The sequence below is a fragment of the Bombina bombina genome, chromosome 5 (genome assembly GCF_027579735.1).
Source record: "Bombina bombina isolate aBomBom1 chromosome 5, aBomBom1.pri, whole genome shotgun sequence".
Lineage (NCBI taxonomy): Eukaryota > Metazoa > Chordata > Amphibia > Anura > Bombinatoridae > Bombina > Bombina bombina.
Genome location: NC_069503.1, coordinates 163,070,857 through 163,094,015, shown reverse-complemented (window position 1 = coordinate 163,094,015; position 23,159 = coordinate 163,070,857). Strand labels below are relative to the sequence as shown.

Genomic DNA, 23,159 nt, shown 5'->3' with positions numbered 1-23,159 from the left:
AGTTTAACAGAACCCGTTCATCCGGTTGCTTACTACTCACGATCTTTAACACCTCCAGAAATTAACTATCCAATTGGGGAAAAAGAACTCCTATCGATTAAATCAGCTTTCGAACATTGGAGGCACTTGTTGGAGGGTACAGATATACCAATTCTTGTATATACTGACCACAAGAACCTAGAGTATTTGCAGACTAATCGCACGCTGTCATCAAGACAACTCAGATGGAGTCTGTATTTCTCTAGGTTTAACTTCCATATACAATACAGACCTGGATCACGTAACGGGAAAGCAGATGCTCTGTCAAGACAGAGAACACCCCATAACCATATTGAACCACAGAGAACTGTTCTATCTCCAGGAAATTTCATCTCCTGCATACAACCTTTTACACAAGAATTAAAGGATGCTCAAAGCAGGGATGTTAATACAAATAAATATAATCTCATAAAACATCCAGATGGTCTATATTATTTTGAGAATCTCTTGTATATACCACCAACTTTACAAAAGGTAATTCTACAACAAAACCATGACTCAGTCCTTAATGGACATCCTGGTATACAAAATACATATGATTTAATTAAAAGGAAATACTGGTGGCCTAAGATGTGGAGCTCAATAGAGGATTACGTCAAAACTTGTACTTTATGTGTTCAAAACAAAAAGGATCACAAAAAACCTTATGGATATTTAATGTCATTACCGATACCCGATCGACCATGGAAAGAAGTCGCTATGGATTTCATAGTAGAGTTGCCTAAATCTAAGACTTATACTACAATTTTAGTAGTTATCGATTTATTTACTAAGATGGCACATTTCTTGCCCATACCAGCTTTACCCACTGCATCTCAAACCGCGGAGTTGTTTTTATCAAACATTGTAAAAATACATGGACTACCAACAAGTATTCTCACAGACCGTGGTAGCCAATTCACATCTAAATTTTGGCAATCCTTATGTGACAAATTGAATATCACAAGAAAACTTACAACATCATATCATCCGCAAACGAATGGCCAATGTGAACGCACCAACCAAACTTTAGAGCAATATTTACGTGTTTTCTGTTCCCAGCAACAAGATAAATGGGCTGAATATTTGGCAACTGCTGAGTTTGCCTATAATAACACCAAAAATGATTCCACTCAGCTTTCCCCCTTTTTCGCCAATTATGGATTTCATCCTACTTATGATCTCCTACCCAATATGCATGCTCAATGTCCTATTGTTAACGACTTAGTTAATTCCATCGCTCAAATGTCCTATTGTTAACGACTTAGTTAATTCCATCGCTCAAAATTTTAAATTATTACAGGATAATATCACCCAGGCTCAATCCCGCCATCAACACTACTACAATTTACGCCGGCGACCAGCTCCGGATTACAAGGTCGGGGATTTGGTCTGGTTATCCACCCGTCGCATACGAATACCAGCTACGAAAGCTAAATTCAACCAGTTGTATATAGGACCATTTCCCATAGAAAAAATCATTAACTCCAACGCTGTTGTACTACGGTTACCGGAAAGGTATCGCATACACCCTTCATTCCACGTTGCCATGATTAAACCTTATACTCCTGTCCGATCTGTTCCATCGTCCATTCCGGATTCGGTTCAGTCCCAATCTGACCAAGAGGAGTATGAGGTCTCTGAAATACTGGATTCTAGAGTGTTTCGGGGTGTACTTCAGTATTTAGTCCATTGGGAGGGGTATTCGCATGAGGAGGATTCTTGGGAGCCTGCCACTAACATTTCTGCCCCTCGTTTGGTCTCGCTTTTTCATCGGAGACATCCTGAGAGACCCTCTTTTTGAATCGACTCCTGGAAATAAAACCTGGAGGTTTTCCTTGTGTGGTGGACCTGTCATAATATCAGTATATCTTTACAGCCTGTCCCTTTAAGAACTGCCTGTTGTGTTCCTCCCCTGGTTTCATTAGAGCCACTTACTGCCTTGTTCAGCTGCTTCCTGCAGCATATCCTGGAAGTCTGCCTTCAGATTCAGTGTGCACCTGGACACCTCCCCCTTCAGACTGGAGCTTTGCAGTTAAACAGAAGCCTGCTGCTCTTTGGTAACAACACATCCTTTTTGTCAGCGGATTCCAGTAAGTACTTACTGCATTACCATTGTACTACAGACTGTTGCTGTTTGAAGTCTCACTTTACTCAGTTGTTCCAGCTTCTGATACTATAACCAAGACTTTGTTTATCCTGCATGTGATTGAGGAATTGAAACAACCAGTTTACAAGTTCCTTTGCTTAATGCTCTTATTTTTTCTTTATGCTGTTAACCATTGATGTAGCAAATTATCAGCATCTTTATTTTTATATATTTTCTGAGTCCACACACTGATTATTTCATTTGCAAATGTTACATTAAGATCAATTACTAACCACTATATTAAGAATGTATTGTTAAAGTTAAACTTACATTCTGATAAGGTGGGATATAAAAACTCTGCAGTTAGTTTTTATTTCAAAACAGTATGTGAAGTAAAACTAAAGCAGAAACAACACTACTTAATTTTTTCTATATAATTGACTGAATCTGCACATTTGATTCTTTTACCTAAGGAACACTTCTGATTATCAGCAGCTGTGACACATAAACAGTATCAGATTCTCAAGTATATAACGCTGTTTATTTACTTCTGATGTATTCATTTTGTTATGTTTACTATATCTATTATGATTTCAAATATATTTTATTATATCTAGCTTGTTAGGATAATAATTTGTTTGATTTCTATTATCTCCACTGTTTCTGGAGGTTTAGAGTCTTTTCTGCCCTACTTTTAGTCCAGTGATGAAGATCAGTTGATGAATGTCCTGACTACAAATGTTTGTTCTAGATCCAAGGGTCTTAGATTCATATCCCGGCAGGGTTAATGCAGCCCTTTGGCCTTTTTGAGGTCAATTTATTGTGTACCATTTATTTGGGTAATAATAACAACATTTTTTTCAGCAGCTAATTTGGTTAACTCATTGGGAGAAAACGCTATATAATTGTTATTTGACTTCATGAAGGTACGGTTCTCAACCCAGTTCTTCTGGTGGGGGGCAGATTAAATTGTTTTTGGATGATTTCAGTCCAAAATCTTTATTATTCTTAGGGTCTGAATAGATTTTTAGAATGAGACCTTCTATTTGAAGATTCTTTCTTTCTCAGTACACTATGAATTGTTTTCAGGAGTGTTTATATCAGTTCTTTAGCAGGAACAGGGATTGGGTTTATATTCAATTATATTCTTTGTCCCAAAGAAGAAAGGTTTATTCAGTCCAATCTTGGATCTGAAGACTTTATATTGTTTTGTAAGAGTCTCAACTTTCAAGTTCAAGGACTATTATGCCTTTTGTTCAGCAAGGTCATTTCATGTCCACTCAATTTTACAGAATGTTTATCCTCATATTTTATTTCATTCAGACCACTTTTGGTTCTGAGATTCTCTTTTTTAGATAAGCTTTACCAATTTGTCGCTTTTCCATTTGGTCTAGCGACAGCTTTATGGATCTTTTTGAAAGATTATGGGTGCCCTTCTTTCTGTTATAAGACAGTAGGATATTGTGGTGTTTCCTTATTTGGATGGTATCCTGGTATTAGCTTAATCTTTTCTTTTATTAGAATCTCTCATGAATCAACTAGTTTTGTTTCTTCAAGACATGGTTAGAGTATTTATTTTACCTAAGAGTTTTGTGATTCCTCAGACAAGGGTCACTTCTTTTTGGGTTTCTAGATGGATTCTGTGTTCATGACTTTTTCTTTATTGGACAAAAGTCAATTGTATTGCTGTTAGCCTGTCTAACTTACAGTCTAGAACATTCCTTTTAGTGGCTATGTGCATGGAAGTTTTAGGTCTCATAACTGCAGCTTCGGATGTGGTTCCCTTTGCTCGTTTTTCATCTGAGACCTCTTTTGCTTTGCATTCTGATTCAATGGTGAATTGCATTCTGATTCAATGGTGCAGGGATTGTTTTCAGATATCATAGTTGATATTCTTAAATCCCAACACTTAACTCTCTCTGGTTTGGTGATTAGACTATCATCGTTTTATTCAGGGGGCCTCCTTTTGTTTGTCCTTCCTGGACTGTAATGGATGCAAGTCTTACAGGTTGGGGAGCTGTCTGAGGGTCTCTGACAGCACAAGGGTTGGGAAACTTCAAGAGGCAAGGTTTCCATTCGATATTTTAGAACTCTGTGCTATTTTCAGAGCTCTTTCAGGCTTGGCCTCTTTTGGGAGAGAACATTTCATTGTTTTGCTTTCAGACAGACAATATCACAACTGTGTGGCATATGTCAATCATGGAATAGGGACTTGCAGTCCCTTAGCAATTAAGAAGTATCTTGAATAAGATCTTAGGTGGAATTCATCTCCTGTCTAATTTCTACGACTTAAATCTCAGGTTTAGACATTTTAGGGGATGATTTATCTCAGCCATCAGTCTTTATATCTGGGAGAGTGGTATCTCTATACAGATGTGTTTTCTTAATTTCCCAGGTACCTTTTCAGGTCAAGGGATCCTCAGGCGGAAATGGTGGATGTATTAGCAGTATCTTGGTTTTGCAACCTGGCTACATATTTTCACCTCTGTTTTTTTTTCTTCCAAGGGTGATTTTCAAGATCGTATTAGAACAGTCTCATGTGCTTCTGATAGCATCAGCATGGCCTCACAGGTTTAGTATATGGATTTTGTCCATTTGCCATCCTTGGCCGCTTTTTCTTTGGCCAGCCCTTTTGTTTCAGGGGCCATTTTTCCATCAGGATCTCAAATTACTAATTTGAAGGTATGGAAATTGATTAGTGTTTATTCATAGAGGTTTCTCTGACTCAGTTTTTATCACTATGTTGCAGGCTTATAAGTCTGTCTCACTGAACATGTATTGTCAGGTTTTGAAAGCCTATATTTTATGGTGTTCTTCTCATAAATTCTCTTGGCATTCTTTTAGAATTCCTAAGGTTTTTCAGTTTCTTCAGGATGGTTTGGATAAGTTTGTCTGTAAATTTTTTGAAGGGACAAAAATCTGTTCTTTCTGTTTTATTTCCTAGAAAGATAGTTTAAACTTCCTGATATTCACTGTTTTGTTCAGGCTTTTTGGTTTGTATAAAGCCTGTTCATTTATTAATTCTCCTTTTTAGAGTCTTAATTTGGTTCAAGGATTTTGCAGGCTCTTTCTTTTGAGCCTATATTTTCTTTAAAGATTATCTACTTTCTTGGAAAGTATTGTTTCTTTTGGCTATCTCTTCTGCTAGAAGAGTTTCTGATTTATCAACTCTCTCTTATGTGTCTCCTTATCTGATTTTTTTAATCTAGATAAGTTGTTTTGTGGACTTTTTTTCGTAAGGTTGTGCATTTGGACAACATTAGTACAGAAATTGTTGTTCCTTCTTTGTTTTCTAATCCTAAAGAATTATTTTAGAGTTCTTTACATCCTTTGGATGTGGTAAGAGCTTTGTAATTCTTTATCGAGGTTATTAGGATCTCAGAAGACTTCTAGTCTATTTGTTGTTTTTCTGGTTTCAGAAAAGGTTAGAAAGCCTCTGCCATTTCTTTGGCATCCTTATTAAAGCTTTTGCTTTTCAAGGCTTATTTGGAGGCTGGGTAGGTTCCGCCTCAGAGATTTACAGCTCATTCTGCTAAAATCAGTCACCATTTCTTGGGCTTTATCAGATTGAAGCTTCGGATGATCAAATTTGCAAAGTAGTATTTTGGTCTTCTTTGCATACTTTTATTGTTTTACCATTTTAATGTATTTTGCTTCTTCTGAAGCAGTCTTTGGTAAAAAAAAAAAAAAAAAAGTTATTCAGGCAGCTTTTTCAGTTTGATTCTACTGCTTTTGATTTAAGTTTTTTCAAGGAAAACTTTATTATTGTGTGGATTTCATTTCTCAGTGGAAATAGCTGTTATTTTATCCCTCCCTTTCTAGTGACTCTTCTGTGGGCTTCCACATCTTGGGTATTTCTATCCCATACATCACTAGCTCATGGACTCTTGCTAATTACATGAAAGAAAACATAATTTATGTAAGAACTTACCTGAAAAATTCATTTCTTTCATATTGACAAGAATCCATGAGGCCCACCCTTTTTATGGTGGTTATGTTTTTTTTTGTATAAAAGCACAATTATTTTTGCAGTTCCTCTTTTTATATACTTTTTACTCCTTTTGTTATCACCTCACTACTTGGCTATTCGCTAAACTGAGTTGTGAGTGTGGTGAGGGGTGTATTTATAGGCATTTTGAGGTTTGGGAAACTTTTCCCCCTCCTGGTAGGAATGTATATCCCATAAGTCACTAGCTCATGGACTCTTGACAATTACATGAAAGAAAATATCTCAAAATAAAAAGATTTTAACTACGCTTTTGTGTGAAAACTGTGTTTGTCCTATGCTCCTTTGTGGGCCAAAATAGCAAATTCTGTAGCCAATATGAAAGAAATGAATTTATCAGGTAAGTTCTTACATAATTTTTTTTTTTTTTATTAATTTTCAGACAATAAAATAGAACAAGAGACAAAGAAGAAAAACAATAAATCACGTCAAATATAGACACCATTTCCTTTCCATATCAAATGTTCAAGTTATAGTCGAGCAATAATTAGGTGGTATCTCATTTTGTAGCTAATACATAACAGAGAACTATATCAGTAATCAGTCAAATCGCCCTCAATGGGCATTATAGCTGCCCTGCTAGCTTTTTCATATTTTTAAACTCAGAAATCTCTAGTTCTTCTACTCTAAATCAAAAACAAAAAGGGCACCACATGGCTCAAAATGTCCATTTAGTGAACTTGTCCTCACAATACAATGTGTATAATACCCGATGAAACTGCAAAATATTATTACGGCTGCGAAATGCGTAGTAAATACTATTTGTGCTAAGTTTTATTGTGCATTTCTGTTTGTTTTTAGTATTTCAGACCACTTGAGGTCTTTAATAAATCATATTTTATTTTAACATGTTAGTGAAATCGTTCTTTATTTGGAGAAGGACTTAAAGACTGTGTGTGAGGTTGCAGAGCAACTCAGAGGTCTCAGCCCACTATCTTTCCCCGGTAATAGGTGTAAACACACCACTACATGGAAAGGGAATTTTGTATTACCATTATGTGATGCACAGTGAGTCACGCTTATTGTTTTTATTTAATTCACCAATCTGACAACCGAATACAACAACATATTCTCTGTCACAGGGTTGCAGTGGGGACGAGCGAGAGATGGCAAAGACTGTAGCTAACATAATCTCCAAGCAAGACAAGCAGACTGTCCTGGAGGGTCAGGAACCAGCAGAGTTCTGGGTTGCACTGGGAGGGAAATCTCCTTATGCCAGTGACAAAAGGTACAATTGTTTGGTAAATAACCTCATAGTGTTAAAGGGTCAGGAAAGTAAAAACTTAATGTTCATGATTAAAATCGATAATTAACAAAAATCTTCCCAGTTGACTTCTATTATTAAACTGGGCTTTTAGGTCTCCTTGGTGAAAACAACCATTTCCATGACAATATACTGAGGTAGGCCAAGTGCATGCGCAACTTGAGCACTATATAGTAGCTGTGTCTGCAACAATGTTTGTAACAATCTTTTAAATATGGTGCTGTTTTAAAAAAAAGTTGTCTAAAGTTTGGATATAAAAATGTAAAAGAAAATGCATTAAGGTGTTAGCATTTGATTATTGCAGTCCTCCCAACTGCTCCTATTTGAGAGGGACAGTCTCACAGTCTGAGCTCTGTCCCTCTGAGACAGCCATATGTCTGATTTTTAGAATTTCCCTTATACTCCCAGACACGCCCACTGACAGCCCAGACACGCCCACTAACAGTCAGATACGCCCACTGACAGCCCAGACACGCCCACTGACAGCCCAGGCACTCCCATAATCCCAGTAGCAAAAAAGATTTGTTCCAGCCACCAATAGTTAAAAAACCTTTATTTCTTCATATGGGGTCTTTTGACAAACATACGTATGTTTGTCAAAAGACCCCATATGAAGAAATAAAGGTTTTTTAACTATTGGTGGCTGGAACAAATCTTTTTTGCTACTTGGAGTACTTGCAGGATAAGGCAGATCCTGGGTTCCGTGCCCCACAAGCCACATATCTGTTGGTGCTGTTTTCCACACTTTGCTTTGAGGATTTGACTCCCATAATCCCACCCACCATCCATAATTGATGGTACAAAATGGATACGGATCCCTTCTTCTAATACCAAGCCCCAAATGTTAGGATGTATGTAGTACTGGACCACTGCTTGTATAAACTATGGCCATATTTAGTCAATAACTTGTGGATGCTGTCCTTGCATTGTATCACAGATTTTTCTGAAATTCAATATTTTTACAATATGAATATTGTGTTTTTGTTTACATTATGATCGTTCTGAAAATTAAAATGACTAGATTAAAACGGATTCCTATGTGTTAAACCCCTGAAAAGGTCTGTAGCCTACTTACTACTTAGGTATGCTTTTCAGCCACTAATCAGCAGCTAGCTCCCATTAATACACTTACTTAGCTGTGATTTTCAACAAAGAATACCAAGAGAACAAATTAAATTTGATAACAGAAGTGCATTGAAAAGTCTCTAAAAATTGCATGATCTACATGAATTATAAAAATGTAACTAACTTTCATGTGCCTTTACCTCTGTAGAATTTGTTTGCCAGCATTTTCTTTTGTTTGTATTATTTCTGTAATAAAATAATACAACGTTGACAAAAATCTATTTAAAGGAATATCACTATTTTTATTGACTTTTTTTTTCCATCAATAAGTCAATTCTCAAAGTAATTAGATGTACAAAACCCCTCTCTGACACTAATTAGCAGAGTTGTTCTACTCTTTACAGAGTATATCACTGAGAAGTCACAATAAGGTCTATTTATAAGTTACAGTTATCATGTGTTTCTTTCATTAGGGAGAATATTTCTCACAGTTGGCTTGAAATGATGATATATAAATAAAGTTTTACAAAATAAACTGTAGCTTTGTTCTGACCAGCTTAAAGGGATAATACAAGAGTTTGTGAAAACTGAATAAGTAATTATTCAGTTTATGACTATAATTTACTGTAAAGTGATACCGTCATGTCAGATATTGAGCCCTTGTGCCACACTACAGCCATGCAGAACACTTTTATAAACTGTTAGTTAACTGTTATCTTGTCAGCGCCCGTACAAACGTTACTGCCCATCTGGTAATTACTGCTGTACCCAGTTTATTAAATGTTTAGGTCAATGCTGATAATAAAGATTATATATAGGAACAGGGGCCCTGTTTCTAATTCAGTTTCGTATGGTGAATAATTATTTATTTTGTTACAAGAAAGGTGGCTATTCTTAGTGATTCAGCATTGTTACTGAGACAGCATACCAAAGCAAGTTACTGCTGTACGTGTTGGTCTGGCCTTGCTCCTCGGATAGGTTTGGCCATCCAAAGTTTCTGGTTTAAGGGTGAATGATAGACGTAAAGTTTAGGCAATTGACATTTAGGCATTCAGGGATGGGTTTGGGCAACCTCAGCTTTCATGAAAAGAAACTGGTACATAGAGATAGGAGGGGCATGGGGATTAAGTCCCGCCCCATACAAATTGTAGGATAATTGAGAGGTCTGTTGTTAGTCATTTTTATCTCTCTTTTCAAAGCATAGAGAGCCCACTCATGTAACTCCTTCATGAAACTAAAAGATGGAATTGGGGAAAAGCTTATTGCCTCTTCTCTGCTCATTTGATCCTGTGTACATGTTTTTGTTACTGTGCAACTTGTGGGGCAGTTTTGTAGTTGTAGTTCAGACTGCTGTTCCTCTTTTTGCTAGTTTTGTCATGGATTTTTTATGGTAAACCTGGGACCACTGGAACCGCACCTGGACCCAGGAGAACCCTTTCATACTCCACTTGTCCAACTTGAGAATTTCCCATTTACAACTCTCTGCATTTTATCCAGTTTTCAATCGAATTACTGTAATTTTCCTCCAAACCATTAATTCTCCATTTATACAATAATCTTCTATATGGAACTTTTATCAACTGATTTAGCAAAATCTAAATAAATCATATCCACTGCAACTTCCCACATTAGTTATATTTTATAAAGGACAGTTAACATTCGTTTGCATATTTTTCTCTTTCACCATATGTTTAGAATGAACAAATGATCAAATAATAATTGTGTGAAAACATTCTCCTTTTCCTGCCCTTATATAGCTTGAGATTTCATTGTATTAAATGCTAGTAAAATGTGTAACCAATATTTTCCCTATGGACCTGCAACTTGGCAGGCCCGGGGTTAACTGCCAGTGACTCTGGAAATAGTGTAGCTTTAAGTGAGTGCGATAGCAACCAAAGCTGAGCCTGTTTGGGAGTCATGGGATGTGTACCCGGTCCGGTCTGAGAGTACTGTCCACTTTTCCTTGTTTTGCTTACGCCTAGGGTGATTACACAAGTCCCTAAACCCTGACTGGTTCCCAGTTTGTTTGATTAAGAGCTTGCATTTGTGTGTGTGGCTGCATTGTGTGGCTGTATTAGCGACCCAGTTTTTTGGAAGAGACCTTGACGTGGTACCTGGGCTTGTCCCATTTGGCCAAATGCGGTAACTGACTCTTCCAGTTTTGCTTTTAATCTTGGCTGAGAGATTTGAGTGAGTGCCGGACTTTTTCTGTGTGCTGTGTCCTCTATCTTTCACCATATGTTTAGAATGAACAAATGATCAAAATGATTGTCCCAAAATGTTCTCCTTTTCCTGCCCTTATATAGCTTGAGATTTCATTGTATTAAAAACTAGTAAAATGTGTAACCAATATTTTATAAAATGCCAGTTGTAGTGCCTTGTAAAATGAAACCCATTTTTAGGTAATAATTTCCCCTAAACTTTTTAATGAGAAATTTAAACATAAAGTAATTGATGATTAAATATTTTTAACAACTCTTTCTCTGGTCATTTCAGATTCCAAGAGGCAGTGGTACAATACAAGCCTCGTTTATTTGAATGTTCCAATCAGACGGGCCGGTTTATCATGACTGAAATTGTGGATTTTACCCAAAGTGACCTTGATGAGGATGACGTAATGTTACTGGACACTTGGGAAGAGGTAAGTGTCCAAACATCGAGGGGGAGATCCCACATATGTGCTGTGTTAAAATGACAGTAAAGACCTTGATATTTTATTATTAAATGTTTAGTTATGAGTAATAAAACAACTTTGCAAAATACTTTCAATATTTACGTTGCACCTTGTTCATTAATTGTGTATTCTACAGATGTCTCAAGGATAACTATGCTGCATATTTCCCCCTAATTGGGTTTAGCTGATAACATCTGTAAAACAATTCACTTTATACTAACATAAAATGGCTGTAGCTAGCCATGTTGTCTGCAGAATCAAGCCCCAAGTGGCTCCTCCAAATAAGGCAAGTTGTGGGCAAAGTCTGACTATAAAAACAATTGCAGTAAACAAGATGATGATTTGTTTAAAAATGTTTAGACTTTGCTGATATGTTATTCTGTATCAACAAAACAGAAATGTCTTGTAATTATAAGGTGTTTACTGTCCCTTTTAAACATCTGTATTGTTATACTAATTATTAGGAGTTACAGGAAGAATTTTTGCTTTATATTTGTATTAGCAAAAATTCTTCTAGTTAAAGTTAGAGGATGTCTATAGTCTATACAAAAGATGCCTATGGGGAAAAGTGAACAGACATACCAACCTAAAGAGAACATGAAAGTCTCTATTGGCCTAACGAGCAAAGGTCCATTCATTTATTACAATAAATGTAACACTTTTTTAAAATTCTAATTTATATGCAGCAATAATTCTTTAAAAAGACATGAAAGACAAAATTAAACTTTTATTGTTCATATACACCATACAATTTTAAGAGATTTTTTAAATTTTACTTCTAGTATCGAATTTACTTTGTACCCTTGGTAATCTTTGTTGAAAAGCATACCAAGATAGGCTCAGAAGCAGCAAAGTACTTTTGGGAGCTTGTGATTGTGTTCAGCTAGCTCCCAGTAGTGTATTGCTGCTGATCCTATCTAGGTATGCTTTTCAACAGAGGGTTAAAGGGACTCAAAAGTCATTATTCAGATAGAGCATGCAGCTTTCCAGTTTACTTTTGTTATCAATTTTGCATTGTTCTCTTGATATTCTGTGTTGAAGAATAAACCCACGTAGGCTCAAAAGACTTCAGAAGCACGCACATGTCTTGAGCACTCTATGGCAGCAGTGTTTTAACACATTTGTCGCTCCTGAGCTCCTTTGAGTTTACCTAGATTTACTCTTCAACAAAGTCTACACCTCAGCCATCTTAAAGTCTTACCTTAGATTAAGTTGCAAATATCCTTCTGCACCCTTTCTATATCATGCAGCAGGAACAGTTATTTTGAAATGAATATTGTTTTTGGCTACTTTTAAGTGGCTGGCAAGCTCCACCCACTGATGACATCATAATCTAGGCTGCATATGGCATCCAATCACAAAAGGCTCACAAGTTGAATTCAGCAGACTGTCAATACTATTCAGCAGAGTGCCTAGATGCAGCCTGATCGTGATGTCATCAGTGGGTGGAGCTTGACAGCCATTTCAAAGTGGCCAGAAACAATATTAATTTTAAAATAACTTTTTTACCGTTCCTGCTGCATGATAGAGAAAGGGGCGCAGGAGGCTATTTGCAGCTTAATCTAAGGTAAGACTTTAAGATGACTTAGGTGTAGACTGTCCCTTTAAGCAACTTTGATAATAGAAGTAAAATGATTTTTTTTTAAACTGCATGTCCTATCTAGACCATGAACTTTGACTTTACTGTCTCTTTAAACCGTGGTTAAATACATAAAAATATGCAATGATAAAATGTGATAAACACATTTGTACCACATGATGTTCCTTTAACTACTGGCTAACTTCATGCAACATTATTTTATGCAACCTATTTTTTTTAAATAAAATGTATAGGTTCACAGCTAAATACTCAATAATGGTAACATCTAGCATTACTGCAAAAAACTGTCACTGTTCTCTTGTTTGCCAGATGTCACAATACCACAGCTAACATTTGATGATCTTTTTTTTTTTTATAGCAACAAATTGTCTCACGCTTGCCTGGTCACATTCTCGCTTGTCTGTTGCAGTGACCTTGTCACTTTATATTGTTTTTAATATTCTGGATTTTTTGATGTGTAAAAACTCACTCATGTGCACCATTCCATCCAACTAGTGATTTTATTACAAGGCATTTTTATATATCCTTGTCTTTTCTCTAGATGTCAACCTCTCATTGTTTGATTATTTAGATCTTATGACTTGCTGTCCTATTTATCAGTATGTATAGAGGGCCAGTAGTACTATTTTCACATCATTCTTTTCTAGTACAGAAAAATAATGGTGTACTGGATGTATATTAGACTCAACTGGACTGCAGCATCATGGGAAATGTAGTTCCAAAACATCTGGGGTGCTAAAGTTAGCCATTACTGCTATAGGAAATGCATTCAGTGCATCAGAGCAGCTAGTACAATTGCTACAAGCTAGCAGCAGCACAAATCATTAAAAAATAATTGTTAATGGGGGTCTGGATTATCAAGAACTAAAGTGAAGCTTACATATTTATTAGTTGATACAGTTAGGCATATTAAATAGTTCTTGCAGTGTTGGTGCATACATTGAACATTACGTTCCTTGGGGATGTTTTAAAGTCTAAGCTTAATGCAAAAAAGGTGTTCACATTCTCCAGTCCAATAAAAACTTGTAAAATTAAAAAGATATTGAACTCCTTTTATCTTAGTTGCATTTAAACAATAATAAAATAATAAAAAAAAGTGTTTATCTATGTGTTCAAACCCCTTGGAGGTGTGTTAAAGTCAGCTCTAATTTGACAATGCACTGCCAATCGTGAGCGAAAAATTGTATTTGTTTGGTGGCCATTCACATATGCTCCCTCTATTTTCTGATTTAAACAGGTTTAAGCAATAATGCAATAATAAAACCTTGGAGCACTTTAGAGCATTTTAAAAGAATGAATTGGATGAAATCCATCAGTGGTGGACCTAGTTAACAGAGGGCCCATTTTGTTTTGCCCCCCCCCCCCCCCAAGGTATCTCAGTAAAAAACAATAGTAATAATATACAAGCTGCTCTGTATAATGACTTTGGGGATGGATAGATAGATAGATAGATAGACAGACAGGCAACCTGCACTAATAAAAAGCTCTCCCATGTACAGACTGGCTGCTGTGGGCACCCTCCAGCACTTAGGCCCCGGTGCCACTGCGCCGGCTGCACCAATAACACCCCTGAAGCCCATTATTTTCTGACTCATAATATATAAAAAATTGTCATTTATAGGTTCAGTCGCTTTTCATAACATAATAATGAATCAAGACTAACAACTAGGTACACGATTGGTTACTCTCATGAGCTGTATTCTTGTGATGCTGCAGACTTTATCACAGTAAGCGTATTGGCACGTGTGCAGCTAAAGCTAGGCGAGCATTATAAATATATAAATAAGGCAGAGAGATTTTGTAGGATATGTTGAACTTGGTAATTTATGTGTTTGTTTATATTTCAGATTTTCCTTTGGGTTGGAAAAATGGCCAATGAATTTGAAAAGAATGAAGCAGTAAACTCTTCAAAGGAATACTTGATGGCCCATCCAGCCAAGAGGGACTTAGCCACACCCATTATAACAGTGAAACAGGGGTATGAGCCCCCAACCTTCACAGGCTGGTTTGAGGCTTGGGACTCACACAAGTGGAGCGTAAGTATATAAGTATATAACTAGTTGGTTAATGAATCTACCCAACTGATTAAGACAATTTTCATGATGTCAACACAACAGAAGCTTATCTCATTGTGCATAGTGATTGTACTTTTTTTATTTTAAGGATAAATCTATGTGAAGTATAATATGTAGATGCATGCTCCCATATGTACAATGGTAGTGTTGAATTATGATAAGTAGATGCATGCTACCAAATGAACAATGTTAATTCTAAAGTATATGTAGATGCATGCTCCCAAATGTACAATGGCAGTGCTGAAGTATGATGTGTAGATGCATGCCCCCATATATACAATGGCAGTGCTGAAGTATGATAAGTAGATGCATGCTACCAAATGAACAATGTTAATTCTAAAGTATATGTAGATGTATGCTCCCAAATGTACAATGGCAGTGCTGAAGTATGATGTGTAGATGCATGCCCCCATATATACAATGGTAATGCTAAAGTATGATGTGTAGATGCATGCCCCCATATGTACAATGGCAGTGCTGAAGTATGATGTGTCGATGCATACTCCCATATGTACAATGGTTATGCTGAAGTATGATAAGTAGAGGCATGATCCTATATGTACAATGGTAGTGCTGAAGTATGATATGTAGATGTATGCCCCCATATGTACAATGGCAGTGCTGAAGTATGATGTGTAGATGCATGCCCCCATATGTACAATGGCAGTGCTGAAGTATGATGTGTAGATGCATGCCCCCATATGTACAATGGCAGTGCTGAAGTATGATGTGTCGATGCATACTCCCATATGTACAATGGTTATGCTGAAGTATGATAAGTAGAGGCATGATCCTATATGTACAATGGTAGTGCTGAAGTATGATATGTAGATGTATGCCCCCATATGTACAACGGTAATGCTGAAGTATGATAAGTAGATGCATGAGCCTATATGTACAATGGCAGTGCTGAAGTATGATAAGTAGATACATGATCCCATATGTACAACGGTAATGCTGAAGAATGATAAGTAGATGCATGATCCCATATGTACAATGGCAGTGCTGAAGTATGATATGTAGATGTATGCCCCCATATGTACAACGGTAATTCTGATGTATGATAAGTAGATGCATGAGCCTATATGTACAATGGCAGTGCTGAAGTATGATAAGTAGATGCATGATCCCATATGTACAACGGTAATGCTGAAGTATGATAAGTAGATGCATGCTCCCATATGTACAATGGTAGTGCTGAAGTATGATATGTAGATGTATGCCCCCATATGTACAACGGTAATGCTGAAGTATGATAAGTAGATGCATGAGCCTATATTTACAATGGCAGTGCTGAAGTATGATAAGTAGATGCATACTCCCATATGTACAACGGTAATGCTGAAGTATAATAAGTAGATGCATGATCCCATATGTACAACGGTAATGCTGAAGAATAAGTAGATGCATGATTCCATATGTACAATGGCAGTGCTGAAGTATGATAAGTAGATGTATGCCCCCATATGTACAACGGTAATGCTGAAGTATGATAAGTAGAGGCATGATCCTATATGTAAAACGGTAGTGCTGAAGTATGATATGTAGATGCATGCTACCAAATGAATAATGTTAATTCTAAAGTATATGTAGATGCATGCTCCCATATGTACAATGGCAGCACTGAAGTATGATGTGTAGATGTATGCCCACATATATACTGTACAATGGTAGTGCTGAGGTATGATAAGTAGATGCATGCTCCCATATGTACAACGGTAATGCTGAAGAATGATAAGTAGATGCATGATCCCATATATACAATGGTAGTTGTGAAGTATGATAAGTAGATGCATGCTCCCATATGTACAACGGTAATGCTGAAGAATGATAAGTAGATGCATGATCCCATATATACAATGGTAGTGGTGAAGTATAAGTAGATGTATGTCCCCATATGTACATCGGTAATGCTGAAGTATGATAAGTAGAGGCATGATCCAATATGTAAAACGGTAGTGCTGAAGTATGATAAGTAGATGCATGCTCCCATATGTACAATGTTAATTCTAAAGTATATGTAGAGGCATGCTCCCATATGTACAATGGCAGTGCTGAAGTATGATGTGTAGATGTATGCCCCCATATGTACAATGGTAATGCTGAAGTATGGTATGTAGATGCATACTCCCATGTGTACAATGGTAGTGCTGAAGTATGATAAGTAGATGCATGCTACCAAATGAACAATGTTAATTCTAAAGTATATGTAGATGCATGCTCCCATATGTACAACGGCAGTTCTGAAGTATGATGTGTAGATGCATGCCCCCATATATACAATGGTAGTGCTGAAGTATGATAAGTATATGCATGCTCCCATATGTACAACGGTAATGCTGAAGTATAAGTAGATGCATGCTCCCATATGTAAAATGGTAATGCTGACGTATGATAAGTAGATGCATGCTCGCATATATACAATGGCAGTGCTGAAGTATCATGTGTAGATGCATACCCCCATATATAGAATGGTAGTGCTGAAGTATGATAAGTAGATGCATGCTCCCATATGTACAACGGTAATGATGAAGTATGATAATTAGATGCATGATCCCATATGTACAATGGTAATGCTGAAGTATGATAAGTAGATGTATGCCCCCATATGTACAATGGTAATACTGAAGTATAAGTAGAGGCATGATCCTATATGTAAAACGGTAGTGCTGAAGTATGAAATGTAGATGCATGTTCCAATATGTACAATGGTAGTGCTAAAGTATGAAATGTGTATGCATTCTCCCATATGTACAACGGTAGTTCTAAAATATGATATGTAGATGCAATGCTGAAGTATAATATGAAGATGCATGCTCCCATATGTACAACGGCAGTGCTGAAGTATGATAAGTAGATGTATGCTCCTATATGTACAACGTTGGTTCTGAAGCATGATATGTAGATGCATGCTCCCATATGTACAATGGCAATGCTGAAGTATGATAAGTAGATGCATGCTCCCATATGTACAACGGTAGTGCTGAAGTATATGTAGATGCATGCTCCCATATGTAGTGCTGAAGTATGATATGCAGATGCATGGTCCCATATGTACAACAGTAGTTCTGAAGCATGATAAGTAGATGCATGCTCCCATATGTACGGTAGTGCTAAAGCATGATAAGTAGATGCATGCTCCCATATGTACAATGGTAGTGCTTTAGTATGATAAGTAGATGCATGCTCCCATATGCCCAATGGCAGTGCTGAAGTATATGTAGATGCATGCTCCTATATGTACAACTGTAGTTCTGAAGTAAGATATGAAGATGCATGCTCCCATATGTACGGTAGTGCTAAAGCATAAGTAGATGCATGCTCCCATATGTACAATGTTAGTTCTGAAGCATGATAAGTAGATGCATGCTCCCATATGTACGGTAGTGCTAAAGCATGATAAGTAGATGCATGCTCCCATATGTACGGTAGTGCTTAAGCATGATAAGTAGATGCATGCTCCCATATGTACAACGGTAGTGCTGAAGCATGATAAGTAGATGCATACTCCCATATGTACAATGGTAGTGCTAAAGCATGATAATTAGATGCATGCTCCCATTTGTACAACGGTAGTGCTGAAGCATGATAAGTAGATGCATGCTCCCATATGTACAACGGTAGTGCTAAAGCATGATAAGTAGATGCATGCCCCCATATGTACAACGTTCGTTCTGAAGCATGATAAGTAGATGCATAATCCCATATGTACGGTAGTGCTAAAGCATGATAAGTAGGTGCATGCTCCCATATGTACGGTAGTGCTGAAGCATGATAAGTAGATGCATAATCCCATATGTACGGTAGTGCTAAAGCATGATAAGTAGATGCATGCTCCCATATGCCCAATGGCAGTGCTGAAGTATATGTAGATGCATGCTCCTATATGTACAACTGTAGTTCTGAAGTAAGATATGAAGATGCATGCTCCCATATGTACGGTAGTGCTAAAGCATAAGTAGATGCATGCTCCCATATGTACAATGTTAGTTCTGAAGCATGATAAGTAGATGCATGCTCCCATATGTACGGTAGTGCTAAAGCATAAGTAAATGCATGCTCCCATATGTACGGTAGTGCTTAAGCATGATAAGTAGATGCATGCTCCCATATGTACAACGGTAGTGCTGAAGCATGATAAGTAGATGCATACTCCCATATGTACAATGGTAGTGCTAAAGCATGATAATTAGATGCATGCTCCCATTTGTACAACGGTAGTGCTGAAGCATGATAAGTAGATGCATGCTCCCATATGTACAACGGTAGTGCTAAAGCATGATAAGTAGATGCATGCTCCCATATGTACAACGGTAGTGCTGAAGCATGATAAGTAGATGCATGCCCCCATATGTACAACGTTCGTTCTGAAGCATGATAAGTAGATGCATAATCCCATATGTACGGTAGTGCTAAAGCATGATAAGTAGGTGCATGCTCCCATATGTACGGTAGTGCTGAAGCATGATAAGTAGATGCATAATCCCATATGTACGGTAGTGCTGAAGCATGATAAGTAGATGCATAATCCCATATGTACGGTAGTGGTAAAGCATGATAAGTAGATGCATGCTCCCATATGCCCAATGGCAGTACTGAAGTATATGTAGATGCATGCTCCTATATGTACAACTGTAGTTCTGAAGTAAGATATGAAGATGCATGCTCCCATGTGTACGGTAGTGCTAAAGCATAAGTAGATGCATGCTCCCATATGTACAATGTTAGTTCTGAAGCATGATAAGTAGATGCATGCTCCCATATGTACGGTAGTGCTAAAGCATAAGTAAATGCATGCTCCCATATGTACGGTAGTGCTTAAGCATGATAAGTAGATGCATGCTCCCATATGTACAACGGTAGTGCTGAAGCATGATAAGTAGATGCATGCTCCCATATGTAGAATGGTAGTACTAAAGCATAAGTAGATGCATGCTCCCATATGTACAACATTAGTTCTGAAGCAGGATAAGTAGATGCATGATCCCATATGTACAACGGTAGTGCTGAAGTAAGATATGAAGATGCATGCTCCCATATGTACGGTAGTGCTAAAGCATGATAAGTAGATGCATGCTCCCATATGTACGGTAGTGCTAAAGCATGATAAGTAGATGCATGCTCCCATATGTACGGTAGTGCTGAAGTATGATAAGTAGATGCATGCCACCATATGTACAACATTAGTTCTGAAGCAGGATAAGTAGATGCGTGATCCCATATGTACAACTGTAGTGCTGAAGTAAGATGTGAAGATGCATGTCCTCATAAGTACAGTGGCAGCTGAGGAGTAAGATGCAGATGTGCACAACCATACTGTGACAGTTGTGTAGTATGTAGACTCACATGCCCATGAGTACTATGCGGTACAACATTTTGACATTTGATACCGTATGTATAATGGGATTGTGCACTATATGTAGACACACATTCCCATGGTGATTATGCAGCGTGATATGTAGCTGAACATCACAAAGATATCTAGACACATTCCTATACTACAATGGTATGGAAACACCTTTCAATTCAGTACTAAGGCAGTCAGTAATAAAATATGCAGACATTCCTATGGGAGCCTCCAGCTAATTACCTAGCGCAGTTCAGGGGGCAAATAGCGCAGCAATAAATAAATATATACTGTATGTATATGATTATATACATATATATATATTTGTGTTCATATGTGTATATACACATATTAAACCATAAATATATATGTATATAAGCATATACATTTATAGTGAAAACACAGTCCCCCATTGACATCCAAGTAAAGGCACTTTCAGTCCGTTTTTCTTTACTTACACCCCACATCCCCTCACTTTAACCCCTTATAACTGCTTTGTGCATTTTGTTTTTTAAATAAACATGCTGATATTTTTATTTAAGGTTACTGTACAGTCCTTTAGTTTGGAGGCAATTGGGGCAATTTTTTTCATTAACCACTGGCGCGATCCGATATATGGCGCAGGTTTCGGCGCAAGTGTGGAAGGTGCAAGGTGCCGGCAGTTGCTAAAGTGCTGTAAGTCGGACAAACTAGCGATGTCCAGAAATAAGCGTAAGTACAAATTTCTGGAGTCGCCAGTGACTTACGGCACTTTAGAAACTGCCGCCGCATAAAAAAACTGACTAAAGTATAAAATCTCCCGTTACTGTCTAACACGTCTCCCAAAAATAACCCGACACTTATACCCCTCTATCCACAATCCCCCCTCTCACTCCTAATAATAAATATATATACCCCTAAACCGCCGCTCCCGGACCCCGCCGCCAGCTACATTAAATTTCTTACTCCCTAATCTGATTCCCCTACACCGCCGCCAGCTACATTAAATGTCTTACCCCCTAATGTGATCCCCCTACACCTCCGCCACCTATATTAAAATTATTACCCCCTAATCTGAGCCCCCTACCCCGCCGCCACCTATTTTAACCCCTAATGTGAGCCCCCTACCCCGCCGCCACCTATATTATATGTACTACCCCCTAATCTGACCCCCTTGCACCGCCGCCACCTATATTAAATTTATTAACCCCTAATGTGAGCCCCCTACGCCGCCGCCACCTATATTAAATTTATTAACCCCTAATCTAATCTCCCTACACCGCCGCCACCTATATTAAATATATTAACCCCTAATCTAATCCCCCCCTACACCGCCGCCACCTATATTAAAATTATTAACCACTAAACCTAAGTCTAACCCTAACACCCCTAACTTAATTATTATTAAAATAAATCTAAATAATATTAACTAAATTATTCCAATTTAAATCTAAATACTTACCTATAAAATAAACCCTAAAATAGCTACAATATAATTAATAATTACATTGTAGCTATTTTAGGGTTTATATTTATTTCACAGGTAACTTTGTATTTATTTTAACTAGGTACAATAGCTATTAAATAGTTAATAACTATTTAATAGCTACCTAGTTAAAATAATTACCAAATTACCTGTAATATAAATCCTAACCTAAATTACCATTACACCTAAAACTACCCTATCAATAAATTAATTAAATAAACTACAATTATCTCAACTAAATACAGTTGAATACACTAATCTATATTACAAAAAAAACAAACACTAAATTACAAAAAAATTAAAAAAGATTACAAGAATTTTAAGATAATTACACTTAATCTAAGCCCCCTAATAAAATAACAAAGCCCCCCAAAATAATAATTTCCCTACCCTAAACTAAATTAAAAAAGTAATCAGCTCTATTACCAGCCCTTAAAGGGCCTTTTGCAAGGCATTGCCCCAAAGTAATCAGCTTGTTTACCTGTAAAAAAAGAACAACCCCTCCCCCATTACAACCCACCACCCACACACCCCTACGGTGAGAAGTCTTCTTCTAGGCGGCGACCTCTTCTTCTTCTTCCAGGAACCAGCCGGCATGGAGCGGAGGAGTTGAAGACCGTCCTCTCTGGAACTGAAGACCGCCGAGGCTTGAACTGAAGACGGAAGCCATGGAGCGTGGAGGATCCTCTTCATACGATCTCCGCCGTACACTGAATAGGAATTCAAGGTACGCGATTAAAAATGGCGTCCCTTGAATTCCTATTGGCTGATTTGAGCCTTCAAATTCAAATCAGCCAATCGGATGAGAGCTACTTTAATTCTATTGGATGATTTGAATAGCCAATAGAATTAGAGCTACTGTAATTCTATTGGCTATTCTAATCAGCCAATAGAATTAAAGTAGCTGTCATCCGATTGGCTGATTTGAATTTGAAGGCTCAAATCAGCCAATAGTAATTCAAGGGACGCCATTTTTAATCGCGTACCTTGAATTCCTATTCAGTGTACGGCGGAGATCGTATGAAGAGGATCCTCCACGCTCCATGCCTCCCGTCTTCAGTTCCAGCGTCGCCGGTCTTCAGTTCCAGAGAGGACGGTCTTCAGCTCCGCGGTCATCGGTCTTCAACTCCTCCGCTCCGCACCGGCTGGTTCCTGGAAGAAGAAGAGGTCGCCGCCTAGAAGGAGACTTCTCCGCCTGGAACAGGACCTTCTCCGCCGGTCTTCAGGACAGTTAAGGATCACTTGGGGGTTAGACTTAGGTTTTTTTAAGGGGGGATCGGGTGGGTTTTACATTAGGGGTGTGTGGGTGGTGTGTTGTTCTTTTTTTTTTTTACAGGTAAAAGAGCTGATTACTTTGGGGCAATGCCCCGCAAAAGGCCCTTTTAAGGGCTGGTAATAGAGCTGATTACTTTTTTTATTTAGTTTCGGGTAGGGAATTTTTATTATTTTGGGGGGCTTTGTTATTTTATTAGGGGGCTTAGATTAGGTGTAATTATCTTAAAATTCTTGTAATCTTTTTATTTTTTGTAATTTAGTGTTTGTTTTTTTTGTAATGT

General features: G+C 37.5%; 1 protein-coding gene across 2 annotated transcripts in view; it reads left to right on the top strand.

The window, feature by feature from the left end:
* The window catches only part of VILL (villin like), a 154,181-nt gene that overhangs the window by 109,900 nt on the left and 21,122 nt on the right, over positions 1 to 23,159 (top strand). For both annotated transcript variants that reach the window (XM_053713771.1, XM_053713770.1), the window contains 3 exons: positions 7,196 to 7,341; positions 10,939 to 11,083; positions 14,564 to 14,752. In XM_053713771.1, the coding sequence (XP_053569746.1) occupies positions 7,196 to 7,341; positions 10,939 to 11,083; positions 14,564 to 14,752 (480 nt within the window). The remainder of the gene's footprint in view (positions 1 to 7,195; positions 7,342 to 10,938; positions 11,084 to 14,563; positions 14,753 to 23,159) is intronic.